General features: G+C 45.8%; 1 protein-coding gene across 2 annotated transcripts; it reads left to right on the forward strand.

Annotated features, from left to right (window-relative positions):
* Positions 1-81: 81 nt before the first annotated feature.
* Positions 82-9,443, forward strand: LOC138622768 (secretory carrier-associated membrane protein 1-like). Of its 2 annotated transcripts, none has more exons than XM_069701811.1 (9): positions 82-302; positions 4,127-4,204; positions 5,109-5,216; positions 5,465-5,576; positions 6,053-6,181; positions 7,269-7,428; positions 7,512-7,613; positions 7,777-7,894; positions 7,983-9,443. In XM_069701811.1, exons 1-9 carry the CDS (start codon positions 246-248, stop codon positions 8,130-8,132), a joined length of 1,014 nt encoding a protein of 337 aa, XP_069557912.1. In that variant the 5' UTR covers positions 82-245; the 3' UTR covers positions 8,133-9,443. The 2 variants fall into 2 exon arrangements, with proteins under 2 accessions (XP_069557912.1, XP_069557921.1); XM_069701820.1 differs by lacking the exon at positions 82-302 and adding an exon at positions 3,404-3,520.
* Positions 9,444-9,796: the final 353 nt, after the last annotated feature.

Here is a 9,796-nt window from a genome sequence, read left to right on the forward strand (position 1 = left end):
TTTTTCTTACGTACGTGCTGACGTATTCCTACTTCCGCCTAACGTGTCGTTATGTCGCATCTGATTCGCTGTTGGTGACCAATCCTCCAGCTGGACAGTATCCCTGGACAGTTAATACTTGACTTCTCCTCGGACCGTGTCATCTCCTCGGGCCGCCTTTAGAAGAGTCCGTCTCTAATTGGTTCTATTTATTCAGCTCGGAGACACTTAACGGGAACCGACGGAAGTCGTCCTCTCGAGAGAGCATGTCCGATTTCGACAGCAACCCGTTCGCGGACCCGGAGCTCAGCAGCCCGTTTCAGGTAACGCCAGCTACTTCCGGTAGCCACATTAGCTACTGCATTATTCCACATTAATAACAGGTTTGTCGTCACTTGGCCCGAAAAGTCTGTCGCTGCTCGGTGGGGGGTGAAAGCTGCTGTGAGGAGGCTGCCGCACGTGTTTTATTCAGTTGAGGCAGATTTTTTTTTTTTTAGCTGCACTGTCACTCCATGTTGGCACAGTTTGACTGACAGCAGTGACATAACATGCTAACATACCAGGTAATAATCTGAGCTCGCTTTATGGCTTGTGTTAGCCTCCCAGTGATACAGCAGGCGCTAGCGCGGATTCATACTGCAGCAGGTGGGCTGTGTTGGGTTGAAATACCTCAGGGCCTACCTGTCAGGTTTAACTCTACTTATCAGGTTTAAGTCTACCTGTCAGGTTTAACTCTACTTATCAGGTTTAAGTCTACCTGTCAGGTTTAACTCCATATGTCGGGTTTAACTCTATGTATCATGTTTAACTCTGCCTTTCAGGTTTAACTCTGCCTGTCAGGTTCAACTCTACATGTCAGGTTCAACTCTACTTATCAGGTTTAACTCTACCTGTCAGGTTTAACTCTATGTATCAGGTTTAACTCTGCCTTTCAGGTTTAACTCTACTTATCAGGTTTAACTCTACCTGTCAGGTTTAACTCTGCCCATCAGGTTGAACTCTACATGTTCGGTTTAACTCTGCCTGTCAGGTTTAACTCTGCTTGTCAGGCTTAACTCTACCTGTCAGGTTTAACTTTACTTATCAGGTTTAACTCTATGTGTCAGGTTTAACTCTACCCATTAGGTTTAACTCTGCCTGTCAGGTTTAACTCTGCTTGTCATGTTTAACTCTACTTGCCAGGTTTAACTCTGCTTGTCAGGTTTAACTCTACATGTCAGGTTTAACTTTGCCTGTCAGACTTAACTCTACTTGTCAGGTTTAACTCTACGTGTCAGGTTCAACTCAACTTATCAGGTTTAAGTCTACCTGTCAGGTTTAACTCTGTCTAGAAATACAATGATCATGTGATTGTAATCTGGGATTCTTAAAAACAGAAAAGTAAACATATTCTGGTAGTACATTTTTCCAGTCCCTCCTTCATGGCGTGTTTCCTTCGGCGTGTTTCCTTCATCGCGTGTTTCCTTCCTCGTGTTTCCTTCATCACGTATTTCCTTCGTCGTGTTTCCTTCGTCGCGTTTCCTTCGTCGCGTTTCCTTCCTCGTGTTTCTTTCCTTGTGTTTCCTTCCTCGTGTTTCTTTCCTTGTGTTTCATTCATCGTGTTTCCTTTGTGTCATGTTTCCTTCGTCGTGTTTCCTTCATCGCGTGTTTCCTTCGTTGTGTTTGCTTCGTGTCGTGTTTCCTTCATCATGTGTTTCCTTCCTCGTGTTTCCTTCATCACGTGTTTCCTTCATCGTGTTTCCTTCGTCGCGTTTCCTTCGTCGTGTTTCCTTGATCGTGTTTCCTTCATCGCGTGTTTCCTTCGTCGCGTTTCCTTGATCGTGTTTCCTTCATCGCGTGTTTCCTTCGTCGCGTTTCCTTCGTCACGTTTCCTTCATCGAGGCGTGTGTCTTGTCATAGTGAAATTATGCATTAGATCACGTGTTCTCTTATCATGTCAGCTTTAGTAAACATGCACACAGAAACATTAGCAAATAATCTCCAACAGTTGTGGAAACTGCTTAATCATTAAAAGAGTTTTTCGAGCAGCGATGTCATTAAAATCCGATTACAGCGACTTAAACGGGATTATGAGCTGGTTTTCTAGGTCGTCTCATATTTTTTTAAGGAATATCTTAAATTTTTTTTGGGCTGTTGATCCAACAAAACAATGACTTTTCACCATTTTCTTACATTTATAACATTTATGGGTTATGAAGAAGAATTATGAAGAAAATGAAAGAAAATATTGATTATCTAAAGATATTACTGATGCTCCAACTAACTATTACTCTCGTTATTTATCTGCAGATTATTTGATCAATTAATTGAATAAAAAAAAAACAGCATTCAGAGGTTCTGACAGGAGACAGCAACGTTTTCGGTTTGCTAGTTTGGTCTAAAATCGAAATATGTTTCATTCCTTGTCACGTTTGTCAAAGAAAAGCAGAAAATCTTCCCATTTAAGAAGAAGAAACCAGAGAATATTTCGATTTTTGCTTTTAAAAAGGATTCAAATATTCTGATGAATTCTTTGCGAGTAATAGAAGAAGCTGTCGGCAGCACATGAGTTTTTTTTTTTTTTTTAAACGATAAATGATGAAATGGCTCCAATACAACCTTCCCCCACGTGAGCGGCTGTGTTCTACTGCAGGATCCCCGGTGTGTGACGGGAGGACGTTGACGCCACAGTTTGACCGTACCGACGCAGGAGCAGTGAATTATTCACGGCCTTCATTAACATACTGACGGGCCGTCCTGCCGCTCGCTGGCTCGCTCGGTTTTCGTCCCGAGGGTAGATGGAGCTCTGTTCCTTCTCTGAGCCATCGTCAATACTTCATGAAATCATATGGTGCCGTCACGGCCGACATGTGGCGCTCCGATCCCCGCCGGCTCCCCTCCTGATTGACCTCCCATCACTCCCAGTCATGATCGCACCGTTGGGTCTGGCTTGTCCCTATTTCTCTAGGAGTGGGCTGAATACAGGAGGTTCAGATATCGCGGTGGAAAGTCTGCGAGGATGAATCGCGCGACGAACGTCTCGAGAGCGCGGACCCCTGCTGCTTTTCAACCGTTCAAATCTTCTGATTAAAAAAAGAGCAGTTTGTGTAGGTTTGCGCGCCTTCCTCCCGCACAACAACACCTTGTCTGGTTTCTGCGTCTCCATCAGGTCGTGGGTTGTTATTCCACGAATCCATGAAATGAGTTGACACTCGGATCGATGTCCGACAGCTGATCGTCTGTTTTTTTTTGTTTTTGTTTTTTTTATTTCTGCAGATTTCAGATGAAAACTTCGAGGTGAAATGTGTGTTTGTGCATTGTAGGGCCGAATTAAAGTTTAAACACAACATAAGCTGAAATATTCATGACCCTGGTCTGGTGACAGTTGTTGTGTGCGTGTGCGTGTGTGCATGCGTGTGTGTGTGATGCTCCTGTCCATGTCAGAGCGGTAGAGACTGTGAGAGGGCTGCAGACGGGGTAACTGTGGAGGAATACGCAGAGCGGATGTTAATCTACAGCAGCAGTTTGAATGAAAGCAGAGCGCGACTGACGGCAGCTGATGGTGAGATTATTGTACACGGAAAGGCATGAAAATGAAGCGTAGCAGAGGGCTTACATGCAAAAGAAGGCAGACAAATAGGTCCTCTTGTGTTGTAGCGGCGGTAGGAAACACGGTAACTCTCGGGTTTCATCGTTAACGCTGGCTTTATGTACCTATTTTATTCTCAAATTTTTGGGTTCATACAGTGAAACGGTCTCAGTTCACGGCTCTTGGTCAACGGGGATGTTTTAAGGATGTGCTCGTGTTTCAGAAGGATCGACGAGGGTTTCAGCAGTTTTTTGAGTCTCTTTTTTTTATTATTTCTGTCTTCAGCAGCCAGCAGCGTTTCGCCCCCTGAAACTCACCGACGTGGTTATTTATAGCCTTCGTCTTCCTGTGGAAATTATTGGAATCATCCCATCTGTGCCAGGACTGAATTATAGGCTGGTTGTGTTTTGAATAAGGAGAGCTGTTTGGCCGCGATGCGGCAGAATAATGGAGGGTTTTCACTGTGAACACAGATTTCTGCTGCTGTCTTTGGTTGAACAACGAAAATATGAACGCTGCTTTTCTCCAAACAGATTTCATGTTTTATGGATGAATGTGACACTTTTCTTTCTATTCCAGGATCCATCAGTGACACAAGTGAGACAGGCGGCTCCTGCAGGGTTGGAGGAGTACAATCCCTTCACAGATGGAAAATCTGTGAGTACTTTACGCTTCGTCTCTGACTCTTCAGCTCTGACTCTTCATCTCTGACCCTTCGTCTTTGACTCTTCGTCTCTGACTCTTCATCTCTGACTCTTCGTCTTTGACTCTTCATCTCTGACTCTTCATCTCTGACTCTTCATCTTTAACTCTTCATCTCTGACTCTTCATCTCTGACTCTTCATCTTTAACTCTTCATCTCTGACTCTTCATCGTTGACTCTACATCCCAGTGGAAGTGAGTTCAGAGATATTTAAACCAACCTAAAGCTTTCAGAGGATCGACCGGACTCAGTGTTATCTTTATTTTTCAGACTGTCACCTGTCGATGTGAAAATCAGGTGCATTGATTTAAAGTTGTGTCATTAGCCTTCCTTATCATTAAAGAGATTTACACTATTATATTCATGGCACTCATCATGCAAAAATGAGGAAGTGGTGAAAAATGAAACGGTCCAGGTTTAGTGAATATCTCTGTGGACAGATTCTTTATGTTTTCAGGTTCCCCAAAACATTTAGAGCAAAGTTTGTATGCTTATAAATGTCACATTGATGGTTGGTTTATTTTTTTTAATTAAGTGCCAACGTGGTTGCTGATGAATTAAAACTCTCAGTTAACTTTTGTCTGATTTTATTGCAGGAAGTAGTCGCAGTATACTTCATTTAGTTTTTATCTTCCACAGTCAGTCCAGCAGATTTAACTGTGGAGCAGCAGGACTCAAACTGTTTCAGTTACAGCTCTTTTCTCCTGTTATGATCCTGATCAAAAGATGGATTTACATTTCTGAGTGAAGTAACTTTCTACCTCACTGTTGGCGATGTGTGAGTTTATCAATCGTCTCAGAGTTCTCAGTCTCTCTGAGCCGTGATGATCATAAATGTGCGTGCGCTTCCTTTAATAGACGCCTGCGGGGATGGCCCCGAAGACCGCAGGCCCCAACGTCAACACTCAGCCGGCCATCATGAAGCCCACCGAGGAGCCGCCGGCCTACTCGCAGCCTCAGGCGCAGGTACGACCGACCGAAGTCGGGTCTTCAGAAAACATATTCGCTGGTTTTATGGAGCATAAACAGGATTTATTACAACAGAACAAACAACATTATTACTGAGATAAAAAAAAAAGAGAGAGAGAGCGAGACGACGCTCTTTATGATCTCTCTGTGTGTGTGTGTGTGTGTGTGTGTGTGTGTGTGTGTGTGTGTGTGTGTGTGTGTGTGTGTGTGTGTGTGTGTGTGTGTGTGTGTGTGTGTGTACACAGGAGCAGTCTCGAGCGGCCTCTGAGCTGCTGAGGAGGCAGGAGGAGCTGGAGAGGAAGGCTGCCGAGCTGGACCGGAGGGAGAGAGAGATGCAGTCACTGAGTGCTTCAGGAGGTCAGAACCAGAACCAGAACCATGAGTTGTGTCTCAGCTGGTTCACATTTAATGACTCGTATTGATCGGAATTTAAAGGGCAGGTTTCACTGTTGTTGAGCGTTAACAAGAGTCATAAAGCATAAAGACTGGAAACAGATGGAAACCGCTAGCCATGACTCTGTTAGGGGAGGAAATCCAGCCACCTCTGATTTTTACAAATGAACACACAACCTGTTTAATCTGCCCACAAACACACGTGTACAAATTTAAGTTAAAGAAAAGAAGCTAATTCCCCCAAAATACACAAACAATTCCTTTTAAAACGTTTCTGTTTTAAACCACATTTTGTACAAAACATCTGCAGAATATTTCAGAGACAACCTGTTGTGGGTCACAGGAAACAATGAATGACTGTACTTCAGTTGTTTTGTCAGCGAGTGAAACATGAACTCGTGTTTTAATTTTTTTTTTTTATGTTGATTTTGTGGTTGCAGGCAGGAAGAACAACTGGCCCCCCCTCCCAGAGAAGTCCCCCATGGGTCCGTGTTTCTACCACGACATCACGGTGGATATTCCTGTTGAGTTCCAGAAGACGGTGAAGATCATGTACTACCTCTGGATGTGTGAGTCTTAAACCCAGTGTGTGTGTGTGTGTGTGTGTGTGTGTGTGTGTGTGTGTGTGTGTGTGTGTGTGTGTGTGTGTGTGTGTGTGTGTGTGTGTGTGTGTGTGTGTGTGTGTGTGTGTGTGTGTGTGTGTGTGGTATTCAGGGTCCACATGACCGCTGCTTGTGGAGAGTCATGTGGTCGGTGAAGGACTCAGTCAGATGATCAGTTTAAACTTCAGACTCGGAGGTTTTTGTTATTTCACATTTAATGTCCAACAAATACCACAAACTGGATCTTTTCTACTTCGTCCGTAGCTTTAGTCGTTAAAGATCTGCAACACATCGCTGTCGGGAACATAGAAACAAACCGCGTAGAGAAATACATCTGCTTTCCTCATTCATACGTCCCTGTAGATCATTTTCACTGTTTCATTCTGATGTTTTCTCCGCTCGTCATCCAGCTGTGCTTCTTGTATTCTCATTATAAGTGTTTCATTGAGAAGTTCTGGATCCTCTGCTGCTTCTGTCCGTTTAAGATCTTTGTTCCTGCTGCTAACAGTTTCTAACTGGATCTTTTGGATCCTGAGTTCAGCACCAACGTCTCTCCATCAGACTCCTGCCATATTTCACACCGACGTGTAAAATCAAACACAGTCCATCCAACCTTCCCCCTCCACCATCTAACCTCCACCCTCCACCCATCACCCGCCAACCTCCACCATCCAATCTTCCCCCTCCACCCATCACCCTCCACCTTTCAACCTCCACCATCCACCATCCAATCTTCCCCCTCCACTGTTCCTCCTCCACCCTCCAACCCTGCAGTCTCTGTTAGGACCAGTTAGGACCAGTTAGGACCGACTAATGCTGAATGTTGAATTATTAAATGAGCGTGTGTTGTGTTCCGTGTTGAAATATTAAGCGTCCGTATTTCCTCCACTTTGTGTTGGACCGGCGGGACACGGGACGTAGGACACTGCTGTCTCAGCCGTTATTCAGCCTCAACTGTCCCGTTCCTCTCTGTTCAGTCCACACGGGGACACTGGACACTGCTGCTGTCCCACTTCTAACCTGCATGTTCTCTGTCCATGTCTCCTCTGTCCAGTCCACACGGGGACGCTGCTGGCCAACATGGTGGGCTGCCTGGCCTGGTTCTGCGTGGACACGTCCCGTGGGACGGACTTCGGGCTGTCCATCCTGTGGTTCCTGCTCTTCACGCCGTGCTCCTTCGTGTGTTGGTACCGGCCGCTGTACGGAGCGTTCAGGTAAACGACGCGACGCAACACGTGTCGGAGAACGACGCTCTGCTGCTTCTGTTCTTCACTTCCTGTTTATCGTCTCTCTGCAGGAGCGACAGCTCGTTCCGCTTCTTCGTCTTCTTCTTCGTGTACATCTGTCAGTTTGGCATCTATGTGATCCAGTGCATCGGCCTGACCAGCTGGGGCACCAGGTGAGACGCCGACGGGGGAGACACGTGCTGCTGTCTTATATTTCTGTGATAAATAAATCTCGCGATGCCGTTCAGAGGGGTTCAGAGGAATCAGATGTGACTGGTTATAGTGATGAGTTCACTGTCATCTTTGCTTGGTAACTGACGGTTGTCTGGTCTCCAGTGGGTGGATCTCGGCTCTGACTGGCCTGAACAAGAGCATCCCGGTGGGCATCATCATGATCTTGATCGCTGCTCTCTTCACCTCGCTGGCTGTCATGTCCCTCATCATGTTCAAAAAGGTACAAAACATACAAATATTTCATTAAGAGTTTCAGTCCCAGCTGCTCCATCCTAACACCCCTCCCCCTTGTCCCCCGCCCCCCCCAGGTCCACGGCATGTACCGGACCACCGGAGCCAGCTTCCAGAAGGCCCAGCAGGAGTTCGCCACCGGCGTCATGGCCAACAAGACGGTGCAGACGGCGGCCGCCAACGCCGCCTCCCAGGCCGCCACAGGAGCCTTCAAGGAGCAGATCTGATTGGTCCAGAGAGCTCCTCTCTCCGTCCACACCCCTCCTCCCCCCTCCTCTGCACCTCCACCTCCAGCTGTCCTGTGTGAACTCATGAACGCCCCCTTTCCCCCAGCCTGTTGACAGTGCTGCAGCTGACCATCCAGTCAGCTGATCTGTGATGTGAGAACCTTCAGACCGATCCCCCCCCCCCCCCCCCAGCAGCAGAGTGCTTTCTGGGACGCCTACGCTGACGCTGCACTCTTCACCCAGCGTGCTCCACTTTATTCTCTGTGTGGGTTTGTGTGCATGTGTGTGGCCAAGTACCATGAATGTTTGTGTGCCTTTTTAAACGTGGTCGCCGCCTCGAGGCCCGTCCGTCCCGCGGGGACGGATCCTGATGTAGCCGAGTCTCTGATGTTAACTTCCTGTTTGATTCAGCAACCTAATCACTACTATCATTTTACATTCATTTAATTGGATCGAGTGCTTTCAGTTGAAGCTCCTGCAGCAGCCTTCGTTAACACTGCTGACCCCTGGTGGAGGGACTGGTTACTGCTAAAGATGAATGCTGTGCATTCCAGTTCACTGCTTTGCCTTCTGCTTGTTGCTTTCCTCTGAATTGGATTTTACAAAGTGTGAAGTCTTAACTTCCTTAAAGTGATGCTTCACCCAGAATCTGATGTGTTCCGGTATCGAACTCTCTGATGGAGACCGGAGGGCTGCGCATTAGATTCACTGTTTTCACAATGTTCAGTCCAAAACTATAAAAATCTTCATCTTAAAATGATGAAAGACAGAAAAAAACAAAAAACGGTCCTAACTTTTCAGAAGCTGATACCAGCAAGTGTTATTAATGCTACCAGCGTGCGCCTACAGAGGGCGCCGTCGGTCTTTGTTCCACTGAGGAATTGTTTAGTTAATTTGCGCGTATGTTCAAAGTTTCCAGATGATGCATCGTACTGAGTTCGTAGACCTTTCTGACTTTTCCTCTAGCGCCACCACGAGACTCCTTTGGTGAATTGTTTAAACAAATATCAGCCGGACTGTCTTCAAATTTGGTACACACGAAGTTTGTCCCCATAGGATGAATTTTTAATCACTTTGATCCTTTAACTTTTCATTTAGCAACATCATCTGCATCAACAAATTCCCATCAGCCTCAGCTGTACTTTGTCTTAAGTGCTTAATTTCTAATTATTTTCCTTGTCAGTTGACCAATCCGTTAGTTGGCCAACTGTCCCAGAGGACGATGTCCTTTCACCTGCTAGAGGTGGTGCCTTTAGCCAACGTGATGAGAAATATAGTTTTCTGACCATGTTTCACCGTTAAAAAAAAAAAGTTGTATTTAGACAAACTGAACTGAATCCATCGTTCTCCATCAGCTACTAAACGTCTCGCCTCCTCTACTGCCTTCAGTCATGTTTCATGCGCCACATATTCAGATTTTCAGTGGAGCGTCACTTTGAAGTTTTCTCTCAAGTACTTATTTGCTTGAAATCTTTTGCCTGTATCGATCCACATATCCATGTGTTGCACTTTAAATCTGGACATTAGTTATTTTTGACTGTTTCTATGGAAGGATTGATATTTATGAAGATGGCCTCACGCCTTCCTGCTCATCAGATGCTTTTAACTCCTACATGCAGCTGAGTTCAGCTTTCACACAGAGCCTCTCCTCTACAAGACGTCCA

Source organism: Brachyistius frenatus, unplaced genomic scaffold, assembly GCF_029030835.1.
Source record: "Brachyistius frenatus isolate BFR_SWC_R1_liver_20210118 unplaced genomic scaffold, ASM2903083v1 Contig_3, whole genome shotgun sequence".
Classification (NCBI taxonomy): domain Eukaryota; kingdom Metazoa; phylum Chordata; class Actinopteri; family Embiotocidae; genus Brachyistius; species Brachyistius frenatus.

Bases quoted from the DNA above. Each gene is read 5' to 3' on its own strand.
- LOC138622768 (XM_069701811.1), top strand. From the start codon at position 246: ATGTCCGATTTCGACAGCAACCCGTTCGCGGACCCGGAGCTCAGCAGC. The intron at 5,577-6,052 runs GTCAGAACCAGA...TTGTGGTTGCAG, and splicing joins GTCACTGAGTGCTTCAGGAG to GCAGGAAGAACAACTGGCCC. The intron at 7,614-7,776 runs GTGAGACGCCGA...TCTGGTCTCCAG, and splicing joins CTGACCAGCTGGGGCACCAG to TGGGTGGATCTCGGCTCTGA.